Source organism: Ovis aries, chromosome 19, assembly GCF_016772045.2.
Source record: "Ovis aries strain OAR_USU_Benz2616 breed Rambouillet chromosome 19, ARS-UI_Ramb_v3.0, whole genome shotgun sequence".
Taxonomy (NCBI): domain Eukaryota; kingdom Metazoa; phylum Chordata; class Mammalia; order Artiodactyla; family Bovidae; genus Ovis; species Ovis aries.
In genome coordinates, this window is record NC_056072.1 from 37,119,083 (window position 1) to 37,145,406 (window position 26,324).

Sequence of the window (26,324 nt, forward strand, 5' to 3'; positions counted from 1 at the left end):
TAAAAACTGCCCCCTCTTCCCCCCCGCCGCCCCCCCCCCCCCATAACCCAGCTACAGGAGAGGGACCTGGAGGTGTCCCCTGCCCCTAACCTCCGCGGCGAGGGTGAGGGAAGAGCCTTGAGGGGAGGCGGGCCCAGGTGAGGGAAGGGAGTTGGCCCTGTGGGCCGGCGGGAAGCCGGGAAGGGGAGAAAATAGGCACAGCTGGGCGCGCGCCGGGAGGGATGGGAAGGGCCCGTGGACCGCGGGGCGAACCCGGGGAGGGCGGGGGGATGCCGGGAGAGAGGGAGGGACCTGCGGGCGGGAGGGCGAGAGGCGCGGGCGAGGGAGGAGGGCCAGGCGTGCGCTGCGGAGCCAGCCGGGGGCAGCGAGGCGGAGACAGGCCACCGGCCGCCGAGGGTGCCCGCCCAGGCGACCCGCCCTCGCGGCCGCGGTGCGGACGGACGAACGGACGGCGCTGCGTGCAGGAGGCGCCCGGCCATGTTCAGCCGGAGCTCCCGGAAAAGACTCTCCAGCCGCTCGGTGAGTGTCCCCCGCCCGAGCGGGGCCAGTCTCCGGGTGCCCCGTCCCGCCTCGAGCGCCCCTGTGCAGGCTCCCTCCGCCCCGCGGCCGCGCACCTGTGGCCCCAGGTAAGCCGGCCCCGCTAGCGGGGGTGCGGCCCGGGCGCGCGGGAGCGCTTGTAGGGGCTGAAGGCTTTAAGTGAGGATCCCCAATCCCGGGAAAAGCCGAGCTGGGAACCGTGACCCTGAATGTCACAGTCTGGAGGCACCCAGGGAAGCCCCCTCTGTCCCTTCCCTCCAGGCAGGTCGGAATCCCCGTACCCAAGCCCCAGCGTCCAGCCTCTTGGAGGTCTAGCCGCGAACCTGACTTTGGGGCGGTTTGGCGGTGGTGGTGGTGGGGGGGGTGTCCCGTTCTGCTCCCTTCTCGGGAGCATCAGCCTGGTTCAAGGAGAGCACGCAATGGTCGCCTCTCGGGGACTCCGGGGAGCAGAAAGGTCTTGCTTTTGTTTCTTAGAAACCCGTGACCAAGGTGTCTGGGGGAGACAAAGCCCCAGCCAGGGCCATTTCTTAGTGGCTTGGTGTCCACGCCAGAGGCAGCCCGAACTGGGTCCGCACAGCCATCCCCAGGCGGGAGACCACCCCTGGGGCCCTGCAGCGCCTGCCCTAAATCCCCAACGCCAAGAGGAGCTTTGAAGTAGAATCAGAGGAGGTGGGGTGAGAAAGGCAGGCTGTCCTGCCTGGGACACAAGTGGGGCTCTGGAGGAAGCCCGGTGGTGGAAACATGCTTGCGTTGTCTTTTTGTTTTGAAGTTGACCGGACTGGGGCGGATCGAGAGAGGCCAGCCATGTAACGCCTGTGGTGACCAGTGCCCGGGGTTTGCCTTGCATAAATGGAGGTAGGACCTCTTATGTGGGATTCCTGGAGACAGCACCACTGCAGGGGGAAGCTACACAGATAAATCCACATACATGTCTATATGCACACACGTGCATTTTTCGCCTTTTAAATGCACTTGAAGTCACATGGAAAGAATGCAAAGGCTGTTCCTTTAAGAGAGGGACTACATCTGCTACAAATATTGAAGGTGGAAGCGGTGGCCAGACACTGTGGATGCAGGAGGGCCCGGCTCTGGCTGCATTTCCCTGATGTGAGAGTTTGGGGTCTCTCTTACCACTCTCTGTGAGTCTAAGTCACTCTACCAAATGATTCGACTTAGGCAGGACAGTTTTTCCAAGTGCCACAGGACTGCATATGTAGGATTCCTGGGACTAGCTGGTGTTTTCCAATTGTGTTTTTAATTCAGCCTCTGTAACTCTGGGTCCTAACCGCAAACCCACCACTGCCCGCCTGTGCTGTGTCAACCCTCTTCGGTGGCCAGATGTTTCTTATTAATGTGCCGTGAATGTTGACTTCCAGGCAGCCCCAGCCTGGATTGGAATGATTATGTTTGGGGGACAAGGAATCTGGGTACCCTCCCAGTACATCTGGCTGCTGAGGCTCTGGCTGGGAAAAGTTAGGGTGCAGGCTGACAGGCTCTGTTTGGTAATACAAAGAGAAGAGAGAGGTTCTTCTTGGCAACTTCATGAAAAGGCAAAACTGGGGACAGGACAGAATTCTTCAGTGTTGTAACCCATTCTCTCTTTGCTTAATGCATCTTCCTCCCTCCCCCCCTCCCCCCCCCCCCCTCACTCCCCATGCCCCTTTGAAGAAGGCTGTTTCTGGATACTAGGGAGAAAGCCTGCTTTGATTTTTTTTCCCCCCACTGTTCATTCCCAGTTGGTCATGTGTGCTGGGCACCCAGTTCTAAAGAAGCTCCCAGCCGGCTCCTTCAGAAATTAAATGCTTTTGTTCTTGCCTCTGATGGGCTGGCAGCCTCTTTGCCTTTGTTTCAGGGCACTGAGTGCAGCCCTTATGGCTCCCGAGCATTTAATAACTTCTGTGTCGGATGCAAGGCCGGGTGACCTTATAAATATGAAAAGGGCAGACGTAGGCATCCATCAGTCCCGCTGATGTTGTAGTCCCAGTAGGTGGCTCTGGACTGGCCCCTGGTGTGTCCCAAATGTGAAAGGGGCGATATGTGGGAATACATGTGGAAGCCTGGTTTTGTCAGGCACATCCAGTGTGACAGCGCTACTGATCACTTCCTGTTTGATCCATCCTTTGCTCCACTTAGGGTGGGCAGGCAGAGTGATGAACAGGAGAGCGATTTCTGGCTCCTCCCCTACTCTGGAGCCTTAAGGGCAACTTCTGATCAGAGGCCTGTAGGGCAGGGGTACAGTGTAGGGGTGTGGCCAGAGTCCCCTGCTTCCAGTCTGACCTCTAGCCGGTCATTCTCCCTAGGTCTCAGTTTTCCTATCCCGTTAAATGGGCATCATAATGGTACTTTCCTCACAGCTTTATTGTAGGGATTAAGCCAGATATTGAAAACACATTTTTTCCCCCTACCAGGCGCATGATAAATATTAGCTACTTCTGTCAGTTATTTTGAGTTTCCTCTCAGCTAGTGCCTGGGAGCAAGCATAACGAGCTCACTAGAGGCTGTGGGATCTGCTGGTCACTCCAGATTGTCAGGGCCTCTGCGTCTTGCAGAACCTTCAGCAATGTTAACCCAGCTGGTTCAGTGAGGGGAAAACAAGTGTTTTATTTTCAGCCCATTATGGAGCCTTACTTTTGGAAAGAGAGCCTTTCATGAGGCTGGGATGGGTTTTCATGCCCAAGTAGTTTCCCCACTAGCAGCCGAAAGCTTCCATGAATGGGGTTTTTATGGCATTTCCATTCATGGCTGGAAAGGAAACAGCTTCTTGCTTTTTGCCCCTTCCTTTTCCCTCATGCTCTTGGGTGACTTTTTGGAGAAGAGGGAGAACCGTTTCTGGGTTATGGCACAAGATTCTTTTTTGCCAGTGAAGAATCCCTGGCATGCTCTTTTTCCAGTGCTCTGCCTTGGGAGACCTCTGAGCTCCTGGGAGAGACAGTCACATCGGATAGGAGGAAAGGCCTGACACAAAGCGGAAAGACTGCCTTTGGTGTGTTTCATGGAGAGTGAATTTGCCTTTTCCAAAGCACCACAACACCCTAAACACTGTCATTCCTGGACTTCATCTGTTCTTTTGGCTTCCGCATGGTCCCCCTCCCCGGCATTATCCACACAGCAGGCGTCTCCATCAAGCAGAACAGACTTGTGTTCCTGCCTTCCGACACCGAAGTTCTAGGGAGGAAGCGGGTTGCAAACAAACTTTGCTTCCCTTTCTGGCTTGCTGGGGCTTTGAAGTCTGGAGGGAGCTGTGCTGTGGCCTTGCTCTGGTTTTGCCTAGCTGTGTGACCTTGGGCAGAAGACTCAGGCTCCCTGAATTTCATTTTCTTCAGCTCTCACGCTGGGATCTCACCTCTGAACAAATATTTGAGGGCCTGCTTTGTGCCAGGCTCTCGACAGGTGCTGGGGATACAGCAAACAGGGCAGACAGGGTTCCTGCCCTTGTTCAGCAAATAATTACATTTTAGATAAGGTGGTCTGGAGAGGACTCTCTGAGGAGCTGACATTTGCACAGACACTGAGATGAAGCAAAGGAGGAGGGTCCTGTTGATTCAGCCTGGGGCAGGAACCGCCAGTGCCCGCATCTCGTGGGAGCTTGTTAGAAATGCTGAATCTCGGGCCCTGCCCTGGACTTAGTGAATCTGGCTTCAGGCCTTAACCGGGTCCCCAGCTGATTCATGTGCAGGGTAAAGATTGCAGAAAGCTGAATTACAGCACCTGGCACTGCTTACCCCAGCTCTCTCTCTGCCCTCTGGGGCTCCTGCATGTGATAAAGTTGCCTCAGGTTCTGTGAAAGTCTGTTACATTTTATGGAGATTTTCCTGAGGGATCATACTCCTTTATCAATTATAGTGTCACCCACACCATTTGGTGGCAAATGAGGGGATTTTTAGGATTCTTAAAAAAAAAAGAAAAACTGGATAGAAAACCACAGAATTTCTAGGCCTTGGAGAAGAGAATGTTTGTAACTGTCAACCAAAGCGCCCTCTTCCACCCGACATAGGGCAGTTGGGGAGCAAAGGTGTACACTGGTCCCTGCAGGTGACCTGCCCCCCTGAAAAAATAAAAAGCAGCCCCTCACGGCAGCCCAGAGCAAATCCCACAGGGACAGGGCTGCTGAAGGAGTTCTCATTAAGGGGAAGATTAAGGCATCTTCGTGGACTGTGGCCAGGAGAAAATCATTAATAACTAGGCACTTAGTGTACTCTGCCATGAGACAGCTCTCCGAGTGGGGCTTAATTGGGCTTGCTTGTTTGTACCTAGTTTGAGCAGAGAGGGGGAAATAGCCAGTTCGACAGTGAAGATATGCCCTTTGAATGCCTAGGCACGGAGGAATAGAGATAGTAATAGTGATACCAAAGCAACGTCAGCAGTGACCAGGCTGTATGCTTACTCTGTGCAAAAGTGTGTCTCCCTGTTTGTACATACATTTCTGTCACTTCCTCACCAAAGCCTGTGAGGTAGATGTGATGCTTCCTTGACGAGGAGACTAAGGCCCAGAGTGGTTCCATCATTGGCCCAAGGTCTCCTGGCTACCAAGAATGAAGCTCGGATTTGGCTCTTAACAGCCAGCCTGCTTTCTCTGTGACTGTCTGCCCTGGTGACTTCTCTATTCTAAGGAAGAGGTCACAGACTAGAGGCCCTCAGCTCATACCCAGCCTGTAGGTGGGTTCTGTTTGGTCTGCACAGTGCATTAAACGGGGGACTTTTTCTAATATTAACAGCCAGGTTTCCAGCTTCTGTTGAGGAATCCCAAGCTTTGGTAAGATGGGGCCGACTTTCCTGTGTGGCAGTAACTGGCAACACATAAGCGGTCTCCATTAGGTGGGTGTAATCTTGGCTCATTTTGGTCACCAACATTCTAGTTGCTTTTGGGGACCTATTTTCCCATCCTTCCAGTCTTTCACCTGTAACAGTCCTTGGAGCCGGGTGCAATTATTTATACCCCTTCTAATATATAAGGAAAGTGAGTCTCAGGTTTCACAGCTTGCCTAAGGTTCTGCAGTCCCCAGTCAGTGCTATTCCAACCATCTCTGACTTCAAAATTCTGTGTTCTGGACTAGGACTTCTCAGACTTGGCTGGCATGTGAATCACCAGGGGATCCTGTCCAAATGCAGATTCTGATTCAGTAGGCTCCAGGGCGAGGAACTAAGATGCATTTTTCAACAAGCTCCTGGGTGATGCTGATGCTGCTGGTCCAAGGACCATACTCTGAACAGGACCATACTCAGCATGGTCCTGCTGGCCATATCAGACTCTTTGCCTATTTTGTATGACTCAGAAGTCATGCATGGTTTTAACATCTTTTAATGGTTAGGGAAAAAAAGAATGCTATTTCATGACGTATGCAGATTCTTTGAAAATCAGATTTCAGTGCCCATAAATTGTTATCTGAACAAAGTCACTCCCATGTGTTAATGTATTGTCTGTGGCTGTTTTTGAGCTACAATGATAGAGTTGAGTATTTGCGAGAGTGTAGTTTATAAAGCCCAAAACATTTACTATCTGTCCATTTATAGAAAATGTTCTCCTATACCACTTGTGGAGGAATATGCAAGTAGCTTCTCTTAATTTTAGAAGAAAGATTTCCGAGAACCTTTGGATTCAGGGCTGGAAGAAATGTCCCCTTCAGCCTGGATGAGAATGGTGCTAAAAAATGAAAGGCAACCAAAAACCAGGGAACAGACTACAGCCATTTCTAAAGGGCATGTGGAGATGAGGCTTGCGAGACCAGATCAATGAACCGCCAGTGGATTCTAAGCTCCTTGTAATCCCTTTAACGTTTCAGCTTTGCTGATAAATGTAGATTTGACTCTCTCAATAAAAGGCGGGCTTTCAGAACAAGCCTCCTGGAGTTGCACTTTGATGAGCGGCTGACATGGAAAGCCCAGAGCAGTAGTAGCCGTGTGAAGTCATTTTAATTATGCAGAGTGGTTAGTCTGGGGACAAGGGCTGCCTTTCCAGGCAGGATGCCTGGACTCTGAGCGACCGCGCCCCCGAAGCAGTGCTCACTGGGTCAGCCAAGACTGTGCCTCGAACAGCGTCTTTCCTTTGTTGCCCTGGTAATCTTGCTGATCGATGATTGGGGCCGTAATTTGGGGAGACGCCGGCCTGCTTTCCTTTAGTGGGTTGTAATTTGGCTAAGAAATGGGTTTCCACTGGATTGGTTTTTTTTTTTTTTTTTTGGCTTGGGGAGGAAAAACACTCAGTCAATTGATGTGCCAAGAAAAGTGGGGGAAAAGGAGGTGGGATGCGTGTGCATATGTGTGTGTACGTGTGCATAAGACATGCTCGCATAAGATGTGTACATGTGCATAAGATCCTTACAGCTAAGAAAGCTGGTTGTCTTACCGTGCATATGTCTTGGGCCTTTGATAACATGCCTGATAGAACCTGAACCACCTCAACAGGTTTTTCTCTTGAGGAAATATATAAGGTCATCCCAGTGTGGCTGCTTTAGCTCTGATTTTGAAATAAGACATAGCTATTATAGGAAGATTTAAAACATCACACATTCATACACGTACACACACACATATAAAGAATATATAGCAGAGAGAAGAAAACCTTTAATCCTCCCTTCGAAGGCAGGAATCCGGAAATCACAGCCAGTAGGACAAAATCATTCTGCTATCTGTCTTGTTATAGCCTTGTAGCTAAGACTAGTCGTCACATTTTGAAATGGTTGCCAGAAAGAGAATCAGAATTACGTTTTGTGGCACGTAAAATTTACTTGAAATTTCAGTTTCAAGTCCATAAATAAAGTTTGAATGGGACACAGCATGCCTGTTCATTTAGTTTCATCTGTGGTTCCTTTTGGGTTTCTCTGGTAACTCAGTGGTGAAGAATCTGCTCGCTAAGCAGGAGACACAGGTTCAACTCCCAGGTCGGGAAGATCCCCTAGAGGAGGAAATGGCTATCCACTCCAGTATTCTTACCTGGGAAATCCCATGAACAGAGAATCCTGGTGGGCTACTGTCCATGGGGTTGGAAAGAGTCGGACACAACTCAGCGACTAAGTAACAGCATGGCTGCTTTAACAGTAGCTGAATTGAATAGTTGAGACAGCCATCATGGTGCACAGTGGAGAAGGAAATGGCAACCCACTCCAGTATTCTTGCCTGGAAAAATCCCATGGATGGAGGAGCCCGGTAGGCTACAGTCCATGGGGTCGCAAAGAGTCGGACACGACTGAGCTACTTCACTTCATGGTGCACAGAGCTGAAAGTATTAGGTTAGCCAGAAAGTTCTTTCCGGATTTTCTGTGAAATGTTATGGAAAAACCTTAATGAACTTTTTGGCCAATACAGTATTTTCTGACTGGCTCTATACAGAAACTATTTACTCACCCTACAGCTGGAGATATATGATGTTTATGGTTTGGTGTTTTATTTCCTCAGGTCATTCAAATTATTTATTAAGATTATTTAATAAATTTAATGTATTTATTAAGATCTTATAGAAAATTACATTCTACATATAATCTTTTATAGCTTTTTTTCATACTTGGAAATACTTCATGGACATCTTTATATGTCAATATATAAATGACATAAAGATCTGATATATTTATTAGCTTTTAGAATCCAGTATTGGGTTATCATTGAATTAAATGTCTTTGAGTCATGGCTGCCTCAGCTGTTTTCCCTTGTTCTTTATCATATAGCACACGACAGTAGTTCTTCTTGTCCTATGACTTGCTGATGTGGAGCTCTTGTCAAATGGTCTTCTAAAAAGATGGTGCCAACTTTCACCCCCATTATTTAAAAGATTGGACTATATTTGTGTGTTTTTCTCCAAGGTGAAACTTTGACGCATCTCAGCTTATGGAGCAACCTGGCAGTTAACCCTTGTTTCATCCCCTGAGTGGCAGTTTATACCTGATGAATAGTGAGAGAGCACGTGGCATCGATGTCACCGTCTTGTTTTCAAAATACATTCTTGTCTTAACCCTCAAAGTGATACTGAGAGTCTATTGAAAGATCGCCATTCATATGCTTCTGCTGTTGAAGGTTGGTGGATAAAGGAAATCTAATGAGTTGTTTTGCAGTCTCTCGATTCAGAAAGTTGGAAGATTATCCTTTAACTCTGTAATTAATGAATATCCCAGAGGGAATTCCCCATGAACTGAGGGAACATTTCCTAAAGGGAATGATTCCTAGATCACTGAGCATTTTGACATCAAAAGGATCAAAAGATCCTGTGTTGTATATGGGAGAACCATGGGGGTTGATTTCTGGGAAGGAATACGTATTTCCAGGCAGTGTCATAAAAATTTCTGTGAAGCTCGTGAGAGCTTCTGGGTGCCCATTCTAGCTGAGCGGTTAAAGGGACAGGCTTTGAAGATGCTTTGTAGGAACTGTAGTCTTGGTTCTGCCTCTTATAAGCTGAGTATCCTTAGCAAAGTGACTTAACCTTTCTGAGCCTGTCTTGGTTTTCTCATCTTGGTCTTCTCAGTGTGGGAATACTATTGCTTGTTACTGTAAGTTATCTTCTGAGGTTATTGTGAGTGTTAAATGGGATAATGGATGTGTTGTGCTTCACTGGGCATGATGTGTAGGCTTCATATACCTTTGTGGTTGGAAGAAGGCTTAATGGAAACACATTGGATAAGGAGCAAGAAGACCTGGGTTCATGGCTCTGACATGGTAGATTATATGACAGAACAAGGCACTTCCCCACCATGAGCCACAGTCATTCATTTGCTAAAAATGGAGGTGATGATTGTTGTTGTAGAGCCTTAACTCAGGAGAGAGAGAGAGTGAAGTCCCCCTCTGATGTGACGATTTAGCATCTAAAGGAATTAGACTTCCTGATGGAATAGCAGATTCATATGGCTCATTACACACTCACCTGGGGATATTTACACTTTAGGTTAAATAAAATTAGAAGAATTGGACCCTGTACCCTCACAGTCTCTTTGAAGTTGTAATGTTTGTAAGAGCATATGATGTTTGTAAAAACAGGTTGTAGTCTGCAACAGGAAGACAACATTTAAACTCTGCCCCTGGGGTCAGTATTTATAAAGGGTCTTTTTTTTGTGCCAGGCATCCTTGAGAATTCATGTTCAAAGTAAAAACCACACATAATCAAGATAATACTTAGTTCATTTTCCCCTAGCCTGCTTGATAAGTATGATTTTTTTTCCCTTGGTGCCCAGTGTGCCATGCTAAACACTTTCATTTACACAATCACCAGTCCCTTAAACAGAAGCTCCCTTTTCTAAGCTATGAGAAATACAGATATTTACATAATACCTGAACCCAGATCATACCCTGAAAACTCCTGAGAAGAAATCTGCATTGTACCTATGTCTTGCTGATACTACACAGCATTTAAAATTGAGATTAGTTGCCAACTATTGATATTTTGGATGAAAATTTAGACTTAAGGTTTCCTCTGGAATAATGAAAACAATGACAAATTGTGGCAACTCATATTCCTTGCTTCCTTTTAGACAGAATACACATGTTGAAATTTTTCTGCAGTCCCCAACATTCTCTGTTGCTTACCTGGCCTGAATCACCCGTTACATCCCTGGCTGGCCAGGTAGTCATCTGATGTTGTGACCACTGATTTGAAGAAGTGAGAAAGGAGTGTGTACTGCTGGAAGGATGCTATGAATGGAAGATTGGGATAAAGGTGCCACTTGGTGGCAACGTCTGTGCTGAGCATGACATCTAAGCAGCTAAACCCTCCCTGTCCCGGGAGGGTTTCTTGGGCTGGACCTGCTGTGTGCTAGGCTTCTTTCACGTATCACCTTTTGTCATCCTCAGAACAGTTTTCTAACGCATGTCCTTTATCTACTCCTTTTTAAATCTGAAAAAACACAAAACCCTGAAGCCCTGGGGAAGCTAGGTAAAATGTCCTAGGTTATGTAAATAATAAGTAGTGGAGTCAGGTTTGAAACCAGGTCTTGAGGCCTTGAGATCACAAATTCTTTAACAAAGAGTGTTAAGCTCTGTCATTTGACTCCCATGGTCTAAATATAAAACAGTACCTTGGCAAAAACAGAATCTTATATTCTCACTGGCCTGGGGATGACATCGGACTGTTGTCAGGTATCAGAAGAACCCTAGGCTAGTTGGCTTATTCGAGGCTGGGGTCTTGAATGTGGAACTCCTATAAAATTAGAGGGTGTGGTGTTGAGCTTATTGGGGTGTCTGAAAGGTGAGAAATTGCATTAACTATAATGCGATGTCCAGTAAAAGGCTCCTTGCAATTTTCTAATCGGTTCAGCATACATTTAAGGGGGCTCCATTCGGCTTGTTGATAGCTTTGGTGTCAAATTGGGGCCTCTGGGGAGTTTGTAAAAGCTGGCAGTGGGGGGGCATTCTTCAGACATGCCATTTGCATGTTTGCTAGAGGAAGCATCCACCAAAGGGCTCAGTCAAGGGAGGCAGTTGGCAGTACTTCCCCTCAGCCAGTCTGAGGTCAAAGCAAGTTGAAAATAAGCAAGATGATCACCCAGTCAGTCTTCAGATCTGTGTTTTTGAACTTCTGTTCCTCATTGCTTTACTAAGTCTGACACTATGCTGCAAGACAGACCCAAGCACCTCTGACTGTCAGAAGGCGTTTAATGAGAGTGTTCTTTGAGTTTAGGTTTGGTAAACTACGTGGTGATGCAGAAACTGCCTTCACAGTTCTTTAAAGCTGACTCACTATGTGCACATATGACATCCGGAGCAGGCCCTCCACGTTTGCATGCTGAGGAATGAGGCCTCTGGGGGCCTTATTAGAAGAATGCGGGTGTTTTCTTTCTTCAATGACACTATGCAATTATTCGAACGATATAATTTCTCAAAGTCTTTTGTTTCGCGCTTGGGCACCCAGGAGCGCTCCTGTCATTTGCATCCTCGATGCCTTGGTCTTCGGAGCTTCTATAGCGACTTGCTGAGTTGTTTGGAAATTATAGCGACAGGCCTCGGTCATCTTTGTGAAGACCTGAATTTGGAGACAATAGATACCTGGGAGACTCTCCACCATCCTGAGTCTGAACTATTTGAAGCCTAAGGGAAGGACACAATCATATGTTTTCCTTGGTTCTGGGACACCAAACCATTAATAGTTCTGTCCAACTGCTAGGGATTTTGGATAACTTTTTTAAATTTACAGAATCCCGGTGATAGCATTTTATGGCAGGTTTATTTTTTCACTGTTTCTTTTATGCTGGAGTAAAGTCGATTGACAATGTTGTGATAGTTCCAGGTGGACGGTAGAGGGACTCCATCATCCACATACGTGTATCTCTTCTCCTCCAAATTCCCCTCCCATTCAGCCTACCACATAACACTGAGCAGAGTTTCAGGCGGGTATATTTACTTAAAATAGTAAATAGTACTTAAAATAATTCATTTTGATCCAATTGTTACATAAGTATGCAGGGCAGACAGCTTGGAAAATTGAACAAAATCAAATGATTTATTTTAAGAAAATAGCATTATCTTCATCACACAAGGTTGAGTACAGATCTCTTAGCTTTAGGGTGTGATTTCTTTCTAGTCTAGTTTGTTTATGGTAGAGTGTTATTAGTTGCATTCATTTTCTAAAGCTGCCAAAACAATTGCCTACAGACTGGGTGGCTTTAAACAACACAGTCTATGGTCCCACAGTTGTGAAGGCTGGAAGTCCAAAGTCAAGGTGTTGGCACAATTGGTCCCTGTGTAGGCTCTCAGGGGGAATCCATCCATGCTGTCTTAGCTTCCGGGGACCTTCTTGGCAGTGCTTGGCCTTCGAGGCTTTCAGAAGTATCGCTCCCTTCTCTTCCTCTGTGTTTCTGGCCTTTTCCCTTTTTAAGGACTTGTCATTGAATTTAGGCATGATGATCTCATCAACTTAGTTACATCTACAAAGACCTTTTTCAAAATAAGATCACATTTGGAGATTTGGGTGGATCTTTGAAGGGACCACTATTCAACCCATTGTAATAATTATGGAAATGAAGCATATATATATATATAATATACATTTAATATATATAGTTAAATATATAGTTATATATTAGATATATAATTAATATATTTTAAAACTTATTTAAGCAGTATGTCCAATTTGGGCTTTCTAAATGTGTTCTTTGTGAAACGACAGTGGTACGGGAGGGCTGGTCCTTGACTGTGGGGCACCTTTGTGGGGATATGCCTTACTTGTCTTTCCTGGGCCAGTTAAATATCTGCAGCAGGAGGGGACTGTACAAGCTGCTCTTCGTGGATGGCTCTCTGAGACGGAATTTGCTGCCCATATTGATGAATTCAGCTGTCTGAATCAGCTGACCCTCGGGTCATCCTATGAAGTCCATCCATCTTCTTTGAGCTTTTGTTGGGCCTTGCCAGGGAGAGTATAGGAAATGAACTGGTAGTCTGTGGACAGTTATTTGTGGGAAGCGCTTTTTGCCCTAGGACCTTTTAATTAATGTCTAGGCTATATAATTGATTCACTTGCAAAGGGGAAAAAAAGTGAGCTTCATTAGAAAAGGAAATTCTTCATCCTCCTAGAAATCAGCCCCATAAAACCCTGCCTGAGATGACTCCCCCTACCCCTCCCTCAGTCAGTACCCCCAACTCAGCCCCGCTTCCCATCATATCTCTGTAAATACCATCAAGAAAATTATAACACTAATTGTACTCCCTCATTCCCTGATTTCTGTCAAATCCAGCATGAATGGATCTAGGCTTTCCAGAATAAATTATGTGAAATAAATTGAAAGCAGATTATGATTTTTTATCATCATGTTAGCTATCATGAATGGAACGTTAACAATGGGCTAGGGCATATTGTATTCTAAGCACGTTTCTTGTCTTCTTATTTAATTCTTGAAACCCATTCTGAGAGAAACAGCACTATCCACAATGTTTTCACAAGGAAGCTGAGAGGCTGCAAGGGTGAGTTACTTTTCCCGAGGTTACGCAGCTAGTGAGTACTCAAACCAAGGTTAGATCTTACAACCCTGACTGTAGTTTGAACTCTTAAACCCCACAATATGTGCCTGGCTCTGGAGGATTCTTCTTTTTTTTTTAATTTATTTTATTATTTTATTTTTTTACTTTATAATACTGTATTGGTTTTGCCATACATTGACATGAATCTGCCACGGGTGTACATGAGTTCCCAATCCTGAACCCCCCTCCCACCACCCTCCCCATATCATCTCTCTGGGTCATCCCAGTACACCAGCCCCAAGCATCCTGTATCGAACCTGGACTGGCGATTCGTTTCTTACATGATAGTATACATGTTTCAATGCCATTCTTATAGACTCTAAACTGTGGTTTTCACACTTCAATATTCATCAGAATCGCCTGGAGAGTTGCTCCAGAGGGTACTCCTCAGAGTTTCTCATTCATTAGATATCAGCAGGTGATTAGAATATCTAATCACCTAGAATATCTAATCACATCTAATAAACTAGGTGTTGCTGCTACTGGTCCAAATAGTTTGAGAACCACAGGTCAACACTGTAGCCCTTCTCCAGGACTTATAGTCACATCCATTTATCAGACCAGATAAACATGATTTAAATGACTGTCCAGTTTACTAGTCCATACGTTTTCTTATCACAAAGAAACAGTGTAGGTTACTATTACCTGGTTGGCATTGATGTTGAGCACTTGGAATTTAGTTTGGAAAGAAGGCCCTACCCCCACAAAAGCTTGAGTATAATCTTAGTTTCTTCTTCTTTCCTGTCATGTAGAGGCCATGAAATTTAATAAAGTTAATAAAGTGGTTTTTGAGCTCTTTTGTCAGCTGGAAAGTAGAACCAGCCAAGGTCTGGTATCCATGAAGATGACTAAAGATTAATGAAATGTTCTAGCCCAACCAGACAACCTAGATAGCATATTAAAAAGCAGAGATGTTACTTTGCCAACAAGGGTCCGTCTAGTCAAGGCTATGGTTTTTCCGGTGGTCACGTATGGATGTGAGAGCTGGACTGTGAAGAAAGCTGAGCGCCAAAGAATTGATGCTTTTGAACTGTGGTGTTGGAGAAGACTCTTGAGAGTCCCTTGGACTGCAGGGAGATCCAACCAGGCCATTTTCAAGATCAGCCCTGGGTGTTCTTTGGAAGGAATGATGCTATAGCTGAAACTCCAGTACTTTAGCCACCTCATGCAAAGGGTTGACTCATTGGAAAAGACTCTGATGCTGGGAGGGATTGGGGGCGGGAGGAGAAGGGGATGACAGAGGATGATATGGCTGGATGGCATCACCGACTCGACAGACATGAGTTTGAGTGAACTCTAGGAGGTGGTGATGGACAGAGAGGCCTGGCGTGCTGTGATTCATGGGTCACAAAGACTTGGACACGACTGAGTGACTGAACTAAACTGAACTGAGCCCAACCAGATAGTAAAATACATTGTAAAGCGACAGAAAGGAAAACTGTACGTTACTAGAGCAGAAATGGATTTTTTATGACAAACTCAGATATCTCCCCAAATCAACTCAGGTGTTGTAAGATGATGATCTATGATAAAGGTGATATGTATTTAAAAGCAGTGGGGAAAAAATTCAATAAATGGTGCTAGGACAAGCAGCTTTTCATGTGGAATGAAAAGATTAATCCAAAACTTTTCAATGTAAAGAACATTTAAATTTGATTATGGAAAAATGCTTTTACAAATTGGGAAAGTGAAAAGCATATCTAAATTCAAATATTCCTTCTTCCTTTTTCTCTTACTCCCTCCCCTCTTGCAGTGCTGACCACCTGCTGGTCCCCAAACACAGGCATAGTTTCACCTCAGGGCATCTGCCCTTGCCGGGACATCCCCCAGGACCAGCCACCTACATACCCATCAGTTTTTTTCCCTTGCTTCCCTCCAGATCTCTCTTCCTGAACGGTTGTGTTCTGTGATCATCTTCAAATTGTGTTCAGATCCCTCCCTTTTCCCTTCGTCTTAACTCTTTGTTTTTTCAGAGCACTTATTACTACCTGACATTATACTTTTAATAGATTATCTGGCTTTTGTTCTCACCCTAGGATTAAGTTATCTTAGCTCCATAAGAATTTAAACTTCATGAGGATATTCCATGTTTCCTTTGTTCAAGTCTCTAATACCCAGAAAAATACCTAGTGCACAGCAAAAAACCTACCAGAATTTGTTGGCTGAATGAATAAATGGATGGATGATAGGAATCCCAGATGTTGTAAAGGAAGATGCGTTATTTTGACATGAAATAATTTAAAAATTGTCAAAACAAAATTGAAAGAAAAATTTGGAACAGATAGGATAAAGACAGAGGCCTAGTTTTTTAAGATATGAAAACAGTGCTAATAAAACTGTGAAATGATTCATTAGAAAATTGGGCAACTGATCTCATTAGGCAGGTGTTTGAGAAGGTATAATTTGTTTTCATAGTAATGTTCTTATGTTTCCATTTATTTGTGAGTCTAGTATGAGTAGCTCTTAGAAAATGTTTGTGATGTCTTTGTTCAATTAACTATAGCATCTCTTCCTAAGAAGTATTAAAACAGTGTGCATACTCATGTTTTGGGCCAAGCTTTGTTGGCTTCTATCAAGAAGATTAAAAGACCTTTTAAGATTCCTTAGGATTTGGAGTTGTCTATGGGTATGAACAAGACCCATAGCTGTGCTAGTGTGATCCAAGAGATGACGAGAAAGAGCAAGTAAAAGACGACCAAATCCACAACATCAGAAATAACCTCTGTGTCTAGGGATGTGGGCATTTCACCGCTAATGGGTACCTTTCTCTTTTCTTGTCATGATGACTTGGGAGTGTTGCCTATGGCCTTTAGAGGCCTGGGGACTGAGATGTAAATTCTTTCATGGTCTGTGAGATTGTACCATCACAATGCAGGTAGTCCTGCCTGGAATGCCAATGCTATTCTTCCCCAGTGAGAAGCAGTGAAAAGTTTTTGGAGGCAGCAGGTGCCTTTGGGAAGTGCTTGTACATATCTGATGTTTGCAAACTTGACTTCTCTGGACCTCAGTTTCCCTCATCTGTATATTGAGGGAGATTATAGAATAGGAAGCCCTTCTCTCTCCCCCCCCATTGTTAATACACGGTGATAGTATTGCTAGGGTTTTCCTGCTCAGATAATCAACTGAAGAGATTTGGACAAGAAGAAATTTAGGAGAGAGAACAGAAATTTTTCACTCAGTCCGCTTGCCTGATAAGCATCCCCTTTTCAGGATGCTCTCACTCTTCTGCTTGCTTTAGTTGTGGTGTTGTAGAATCATATATCTGCCAAGTGTGAATTTGTTTGTTCCTTACACTACTTATTGCCAGTTACACCTGCTGCTATAGTTAAGTTACCTACATAAACCCATGACATATGAATGTGAAAAGAAAGAAGAGTTATTTCTATGAAAATTAAGCTGAGTGCTTGGAAATGACCTGAAACAATTTAAAAATATTGGGGAAGAGGCAGAAATTGTAAAATGACTTAGATTTTTTTGACAGCATCTTTTAAGTTCTGACACTACTTTAAAAAAACACCTCAAAAAACAAGCAACAAATAACGCCACCAAAAACAAACAAACAAACAAACAAACAAAAAAAAAACACAAAACCCAACCCAGATAAGAGAAAACCTGCTCTGGGAACTGAAGGTGTGTGTTATGGTGCTGGATCTGTAAGTCCATAAGCTAAATTCCCTTGCCCACTGCTGCTGCAGTGTCCAACTCTCACGACTCCATAGACAGCAGCCCACCAGGCTCTGCCATCCCTGGAACTCTCCAGGCAGGAACACTGGAGTGGGTTGCCATTTCCTTCTCCAGTACATGGAAGTGAAAGTGAAGTTGCTCAGTCATGTCCGATTCTTAGCGACTCCACGGATTGCAGCCTACCAGGCTCTTCCATCCATGGGATTTGCCAGGCAAGAGTACTGGAGTGGGTTGCCATTGCCTTCTCCGCCCTTGCCCACTAGAAAGGAATGTATGGTTATGTATTTCAAGAAAATAAAAGATATCTATGTATGATTCTTTTGTGATTCCTCAATGTTATAGACACTGCTACTTGTCCTCATGTACATTTCTACTCCTTAGAAACATTACCTTCAAAGTACTGTCTGGCAAATATCGTATTAAGACAATATTTCCTAGCCCTCCTTGCTTCTAGGGATTATGACTGACTAAGCTCTAGCCAAAGGCATATAAATAAAAATAGGAAGTACAGCTTCTGGAAAGTGCTTTTGAAAGGAAAGCATGTACCATTTTTGCTAACTTCTTGTCCACTGGAATGTGGATGTGACAGCTGGAGCTCAAGCAACTACATTGGACCATGAGGTAGAAGCCCTCTGTTGTAAAAGGCAGAATATGGCATGCAGTGCCTGGGTCCCTGATGACCGCAGAGACAATAGCACAGCCTTGGACTGTATAACTCCAGACTATATTTCCATGAGAGATAATTTTCATCTTGTTTAAGCCATTATTATTTTGAATCTTCAGTCACCTACAGGCACATTTCAAGCCAACAGGACTATAACAATGGGATGTATGTTGTGTTCTCAGTGATTGATAATCCAAGCTCTTCTTTTAATTTTAGTTCTTGCTAAGGGCAGGTGTACTATTCCAGAATACACTGTTCTGAGGCAGGGATGCCTTCATGTGAAATTTTGGCATTTTGTAAGTTCTTAGAGTGGATGACTTGTGGTGGTAATAGGTATTAAAGAGAGTAATTATTTCCTGTTGGTCAACTGCTCTCTGAATATGCACAGTTATCTATCGAGGAATAACCTGGGACAACTCAGGAATGTCCTCATGTAGCACTAATTTCACCCTCTGAGAAAGTGCATATCCTGTTTTGGAATGTGTTTAGTACTGCTTATTTTAGGATTAAAGGGTAATAGAGTGAAGGAATACATTTAATCCATTTGATGGTCCCTATCGTTTTACCAGCAGACCGAGCAGAGGAGTTGGGTTCACATTACATCCGTGGAGAGGTATGCCACAGCGCTACTGTGTGGGAGTGTGGGCAAGGGTGAAACCCTATCGCCTTTGTGTGAGCACAGAACGACATGTGCCTTTTTAACCTCGTAATTAAATAATCACCGTCCAAAAACGTTTCTCTCTGGAAAGTCTGCCCCGCTGGTTGTATCCCAGAATAGTTTTGCATGAGAGTCTTTAAGTAGGAATTACCTTTATGATGGTTATTCCTGACCAGCTTTCTCAAATTATCTGAGCAAAGTGTTAAATTGTTAATAAAAAGTGTCTGAGAAAAAATTAAATGACATTTTGGGGTCAGGTTTTCAAAAGCAAGAGGAACACACTGGGAAATGGATTTATAAAGGCTTAAAGGGAATTTATTCATTCAAGAAAGTTTATTATGTGTGTGCTATGGCTAGCCCTCCAGGCTCCTCAGTCTGTGGGATTCTCCAGGCAGGAATACTGGAGGGGGTTGCTGTGCCCTCCTCCAGGGGATCTTCCTGACCCAGGGATCGAACCCATATCTCCTGGGTTGTAGGTGAATTCTTTACCCGCTTGCCATAAAATACAGTAAAACTGATGTCATAAATGTTTATAATTTCAATTCGTTGGATGTCCTTCTTTGATACATTCATACGGGTATGCACTTGCAGTATACACAGATCAGTATCAAGATGTGTGGATATCTGTGTATGTATGTGTACATATGTTTTGTTTTTTTTTACACAAATGGTGGCATATTATAGATACTTACTTTTTGTCACTTGACAGTAGATCTTGGAGGATTTTTAACATTAGTATATTATTATATATAAATATTGTTATAGAAAAAAAACAGACCAGGCAATAGCCCATTATATAGGTATGTCATAATTTTTTTTTTAACCAGTTGTCTGCTGATGATCATTTAAGATATTTAAAATTTCTGGATAATGCAGTGGTGCTTTAGCAGACATTATTTGTAGCTTGTCATTGGCTTTTCACATGACAGTACCTGCGGGGTAAATTCCTAAACACAGAATCATCAAATCAAAATGTATGTGAAACAACCTAGATGTCCATCAGCAGATGAATGGATAAGAAAGCTGTGGTACATATACACAATGGAGTATTACTCAGCCGTTAAAAAGAATTCATTTGAATCAGTTCTGATGAGATGGATAAAACTGGAGCCGATTATACAGAGTGAAGTAAGCCAGAAAGAAAAACACCAATACAGTATACTAACACATATATATGGAATTTAGGAAGATGGCAATGACGACCCTGTATGCAAGACAGGGAAAGAGACACAGATGTGTATAACGGACTTTTGGACTCAGAGGGAGAGGGCGAGGGTGGGATGATTTGGGAGAATGACATTCTAACATGTATACTATCATGTGAATTGAATCGCCAGTCTATGTCTGACGCAGGATGCAGCATGCTTGGGGCTGGTGCATGGGGATGACCCAGAGAGATGTTTTGGGGAGGGGGGTGGGAGGGGGTTCATGTTTGGGAATGCATGTAAGAATTAAAGATTTTAAAATTAAAAAATAATAATAATAATAAAAATAAATAATTTAAAAAAATGTATGTGCAAATTAATTAGTTGGCTATTACTAAATAGAAAAAATAATGGTTTCCAAAGATGTTCAGATCTATCAGTGTATATGAGGGTGAAAGATTAAGTTTACATGACTGAACGTTTAACTTTAAAAAACTTTTTGGAATGCCATTTAAAGCATTTATTTTGTATTGTGGTAAGATAGTCATGGGCTACCCAGGTGGTGCTGGTAAAGAATCTCCCTGCCAGTGTAGGAGACATAAGGGATGCAGGTTTGATCCCTGGGTCAGGAAGATCCCCTGGAGGAGGACATGGCAACTCACTCCAGCATTCTTGCCTGGAGATTCCCCGTGGAGAGAGGAGCCTGGCGGGGTACAATCCATAAGGTCACAAAGAGTCGGACACGACTGAAGTACCTTAGCACACGTGTACAAGATAGTCATGGCTGGGATGCCATCTTGATTTATTATGTTGATAACACCACCCTCAAGTTTTTGCAAAACCATTAAATTGGATTTAACCTACTTGCACTGGGGTAGGAGTTTTTAGGTAACTTAACCCTGATGGAGACTCTTTGGGAATAAGATAGATCATCATTATTATAGACAAAGACCAATATACTGTCAGCATACAGTACTGATGATGCCCACGGTACTGAATTCTGGTGTATCAGAGTGTGAGTTTGTGTTCTATCACATGACTGGGTAGAAAGAGGCAGAAGGCTGGTGTTAATGATTTTGGTACTGGTCCATTCTGCCCCTAATTTTTTTTTTTTTATTTCATCTGAGTCTTGATTTACAGATCTGTAAAAATCAAGGAGTTTTGTAAATTGGGGAAGAAACCCTTTCTCCCTCATTGTTCCCATCACACTCTAGAAATGTTGCTTAAACCTTAAACCCAGTTTGAAAGTTATGGTTTAACTGTGTACCTGGCAGCATTTCTTTCTCTCCATCTCCTCTGTATTGTGCTATTCTGGAAACCACTATTATTTCTTGCTTCAACAGGTGCCCTGGTCTACCTAACAGATTTCTCCACTTCTACCTTTTCACCCCTCTAATCCATTTTCCACCCAGCCCTCAGATACAAAGAGGTAGTTCTTATGAAGTATTGAGCAGATAAAAATATTAATAAAATATGTATCAGGCAAAAACAACAGTGTTGTGATGGACATACATGAACCTGCCACCTGGTTTTAGGAAAAAGAACCTTATTATCTCTTGTTTCATCCTCTTTCCTCTCTCTGAGGTAACTAGTGTCTTGAATTATGAATTTTCACATCCTTAGCTTATTTCATAGTTTTGCCATAATTTATGTCTTACTAGGCATCTTTGCTTCTGTAGTGTTCTTTTGGGACACAATATTCAAGAGGTTATCTGAAGCATGTGCCCAGGATTGGCCTTGCCAGGTCATCTAGCATGTACCTGGGACTTCGCTAAACAAGGATACACTGCTTTCCAAAGTTAATACTCCGTCAGCAGTTAAGGTTCTGCTTGTTCTCATCCCTGGCCACACTTGGTTTTATCTGATCCCTCCTTAGTCTTTTGTACATGTGGCTCCCTCTGCCTAGAATGTCCTTTCCCCATCTATTCCAGAACTGGTTGCTTCTTGCATCTTTCCACTCTCAGTTTAAATGTCACCTTCTCAGAACATTTCTCTGCCCATAAGCCCCTCTTGCCCCCAGACTATAAGGGCAGGACCTGTGTCTGCTTGGTTCATCATTGTGTTTAAAAAGCACGTTGATTTTCTGGAAGGTGCTCAATAAATAGTTGAAATGAGAGTAAGCAATGATGTGAATCAAGCCCTTTCTGGTCTGAAGTCTTCTGTGTGAAATGATGTAAAGATTTGAGAAAGTTCAAGAGAACCCACTCTGTTTGGCTCTGGCTTCAAGGCAGTTTTGTGATGAAGATGGTTTAAGAAGACCTCCTCTGAAGGGGTGTGGATGCTCAGCTGCTCTGATGGAACATTTCCACCAGCAGACATGAAAAATGTCTGTGTGCAATAAATGAATAAATGGAGCGTAAATAAATGAACAAGCAGAGCATACATAAATAGGGCATGCGTAAACAGGAGTTATAGACGTGCTTGTCTCCCAAGTAAGAAAGTAGGTGGAGGTGCTCTTGAGGTGCAGAATTAACCGATATTCTAGCATCCCTGATTGGGACTGAAAAGTAAGTGATCCCAGATGGGAGACCTAGGGAAGTTTTAGTCCAGAGCTCAGATTCCCAGTGTGGACATTCGAATTTGCCTGTGGATGAATTTGTGGGGTTTTGTTTGTCCTCATGGGAGTTGGCTTCTTTCGTCCTTAGGGGTGGCACATTTTCTTTGAGCTCAGCCTGGTGAAAGCTGGGCAGTGCAGCTTCAGTACTGGGCAGACTGGGTGGGGGTAGCAGGTCATTCTTGAAGATTAACACAGAAACATCCCTAAATAATGTTTGAGTATACATACATACATAATGAAATCCATTACATGGAGTCATTTACAACCTGCAAAGCACTTTCTCATACATAATCTGATCGCCTAGAAATGGGAGGGAATTGACTCGTGTTCAAGATTCCTGTGAAATCCCAGCAACAGGGATGCCATGCAGGGAGGTGATCATAAGCTCAGGCTGGAATCTCTGTTGCTCATTGACCAGTTCTGTCAATTTGGATATGTCACTTAGGCTCTCTGAACCTCAGTTTCCTCATCTGTAAAATGGGAACATCAATTCTTCTCTAAGTTTCCAGTGAGGGAAGTGATATGATAAAGATAAAACACTTGCCACAGTACCTGGCACATAGGAAGTGCTTGAATTTCTTTTTCCTTTAAAGATTTATCTTTAATTTATATATGATGGAGCAAGAGATACCCAAAGGAGATTGACATGGTGGAGTATGTAGTTGAAACTGGGCCCAGAATGCAGATCTAGGCACTTTCTGGCCAGTATTTTTGGGACACACTTCTTTTTCAGAACAGCTCAGATATCTTAAGCCTCTCTTAATTAAGCTCTTTCTATGAAAGAGCTACTCTTATTTTTTTTTCCTAAGGTTTCGCAAGTCTGTTTTGCTTCAATACATTCTTAGTCATTTATGATTTAAAATGGAAGGATTAAGACTGAACAATTGGCAGCAGCCTGTAGATACAAATGCCTTTGAGGACTGCTAAAAAGGAAGCAGGAAGTAGAAGAGGGTAAGTAAAACTGTCAGAGCATCAGCCTCCAGACTGCAAGTCCTTGGAAGAAAGAGCTCCAAGGGGCTCTCTGTGCCCCTTGCTTGTGTGCTGACATGTGAGGACCTCTCTAAGTCTGTGGCCAAGAGGAAATGCCTCTTTGTGAGAAGTCAGCTTAGTGTGAAAAGGATGGGCAGGCTGAGTTGGGATAATTAGTGGCCCAGTGAAGCAGAAAAAGCCCCTCCAAGCCTCCTTGTTGCCCACTGGCTGATGGACCTCCCCACCGTTGTTGCAACCCTGACCTTTCTCCTGACATCTTTCCAGGCAGTGTTTCTTAACGTGGCCTCCTATAGATAGAACACTCCTGAGCAAGGGTGGAAAAAAACCTGACATCCTTTGTTTCTACTAACCCCTACTTGAACTTTAGCATTTCCCTGAATTATGAGTGAAGGCAACAGACCACAGTGATTGCATCAGCGATACCTGTGCCTTTAGCACCAATAAAAATCCCAGATGTTTTCTTATGTTAACAGTCATGGAAGTCATCTTGAAAGATCATTAATGCTCATCATTGTTTAGAAATCATGGCACTGAGTAGATTTACTTCTGGATCTTTGTATATCATATTTTAATAGATATTACCATATAAACCAAGCTATATAAATTATAGCTTATATATAACATGTATAATTGTATGCTATATAACTATGGAGAAGGCAGTGGCACCCCACTCCAGTACTCTTGCCTGGAAAACCCCATGGACGGAGGAGCCTGGTAGGCCGCAGTCCATGGGGTCGCGAAGAGTCGGACACAGCTGAACAACTTCACTTTCACTTTTCACTTTCATGCATTGGAGAAGGAAATGGCAACCCACTCCAGTGTTCTTGCCTGGAGAATCCCAGGGACGGGGGAGCCTGGTGGGCTGCTGTCTATGGGGTCGCACAGAGTCAGACACAACTGAAGCGACGCAGCAGCAGCAGCAGCTATATAACTATAGCTTATATGCTGTGTATTATTAATCATATAATCTATATGTGTAGCGTGTACTTACATATAAAGACAAATTGCTACACCAGATTTTAAAAATATTTAAATAACCATTTTAACATAACTGGCTTCCTTTATAATCTGATATATTTTGTTTTGCTTCCCCTGTGGCTCAGCTGGTAAAGAATCTGCCTGCAGTGCGGGAGACCTAGGTTCTATCCCTGGGTTGGGAAGATCCCCTAGAGAAGGGAAAGGCCACCCACTCCAGTATTCTGACCTGGAGAATTCATATTTTGTTTTAGTCATTATATTATGAGAAGGGGTTCATAGCCTTCGCCAAATGCCCATGGGGAGGGTGAGGCACAGAACAGATGAAGAAGACTGATGCTTGTTCTGAAGCGGGGATAGAAGAGAGGGATGAAGAGGAGGATCTGCCCTGGATATTTCAGTTGTCGTCTGTCTTAGAAGTCTGTGAATATAGTAGAGTTGGTGGTTGGGAGGTGGCTTTGGCTTTTCCTAACCACACTGTTGAGTATTTATTTTTCAAACCTTCCTTTTCACCAAGAGAAGCATTTTGCTGTTCAGAGACTTGTCCCCCTACCTTCAGCGTTTTGTGAAGTGTCGTCTTCTCTGATTCCCTGAGTCCCCAGAGGTGAATCGGAGCTTCCTGTGTTTCTGAGGCGCCTCCCCTTCACCGGCATTCACCGGCATTCGCTTCACACACATACACAAGGCTTCCCTCCCGCTTCCCTTCGCTGCATGACAAATGCTTTCTCCTCAGCCCTCCTCCCGACGCAAGTTTGAAGACAGGAGGGAAGCAAAACCAGGCCATTGCCAGGCGCCAGCGAGAACATATTAGGAAACTGCCATGGCCTTCATCTGTTCACTTGGAGAGGGCCTGGGCACAGAAGCTCCTTTTTCTCCTGGGCAGCATGGCTTAGAACAGAGCCTCCCAAAGCCACCGGTTCATGTGTCCCCTCTGTGACTTTTGCCACATCTAGGGACCTGCCCTACTGCTGAGAGGCAATTCTGGGTCGTAATTCTGCTTTCAGGACCTTGCCTGGGTTCCTGTCCCAGTTCTGCCACTTGGCAGGTGTGTCTCTCTAAACCTCGGTGTCAGTGTCCTTATCTATAAAGTGAGAATTGAGATAGTTTGTACCTTACAAGGTTGTTAGAAAAATTAAATAAGTTAATACTGAAGTTCATGAGAACCAGTCTTCAAATCCAGATCTATCTGGTCTGAAAAACTAGGACAAGTTCCTTACTCTCACTGATTGTTACTGCTTCACCTGGACAGTGATACTTATCTCAAAAAATAGTTACAGGATTCAACCAAGAGGGACTCTGTGAGGTTTATGGAGTTTTGTGAGGATTAAATGAGATCATAACGTTAATAAGCTTAGAAAAGTGGCTGCCACATATTAAATTAAATTCTTCCATATAAATGCTAATTACCACACCTGACTAATAAAGGTATTTAATAAATGTTAACTTTCGTTGTTGTCATTAAGCCTCTAGGCTCAGCACTCTTTGTTCATTCTCATTATTGAGTGCATGTCTTTAATGTTATCTGGTAATGGCTACTCCTTGGAGCTAAACATCTAATTGCGCAGGGAAGACTTTTTACTGATGGTGCCTAATAAAAGTGGAACCTCTTTTTAATCTATTGACTCTCCCACTGCACAATTAGTTCGCTTTCAATTTTTGTTTTCTGCCACAGTTGGTAGTCTGTGAAAAGTGGCCTGCCTGTTTTGTTTCCTAAAGACCGAATATTTTTTCTTGGCTTGGTATTCACACCTAGCTACTTAGAATTTAAAGGAAGAAAAAATGGGATTTTAGAAAATCATTTTAATATCCTCTGTGTGAAAAGGGAAAAATTCACTGTAAGACATTTAGTTTAGACTATTATGAAATATTATCTCTGAGAAATGTAATGTGTTCATCTAAAAAATTTAAAGTCATATTACCTTCACTTTAACTGAAATATCAGCAGTGCTTTTTAATTAAGTTTCTTTTAACTCCCCACATTTTCAGGCTAGGATAGAAAAGGTCAAGACAGTTTCTGAAGAAAGATCTAAGTTTAATTTTTCTCACTTTATAATCACGTTCTTTTTTGACTTCTCAATAGCTGACATTCTAAAAATAATCTTGTTTTGGCTCATAGGCTTCATCTATCTGGCCTAGAATGATTTTTTTGGAGGGGGGAGATGTTATCACTGCATTTGGTTTCCAGTG

General features: G+C 43.8%; 1 protein-coding gene across 1 annotated transcript in view; it reads left to right on the forward strand.

Moving 5' to 3' along the window:
• The first annotated feature begins 299 nt into the window (after positions 1-299).
• Positions 300-26,324, forward strand: part of PRICKLE2 (prickle planar cell polarity protein 2) — a 351,661-nt gene continuing 325,636 nt past the window's right edge. The window contains exons 1-2 of the mRNA XM_042236613.2: positions 300-519; positions 1,307-1,392. Of these exons, the coding sequence (XP_042092547.1) occupies positions 478-519; positions 1,307-1,392 (128 nt within the window). The 5' untranslated portion in view covers positions 300-477. The remainder of the gene's footprint in view (positions 520-1,306; positions 1,393-26,324) is intronic.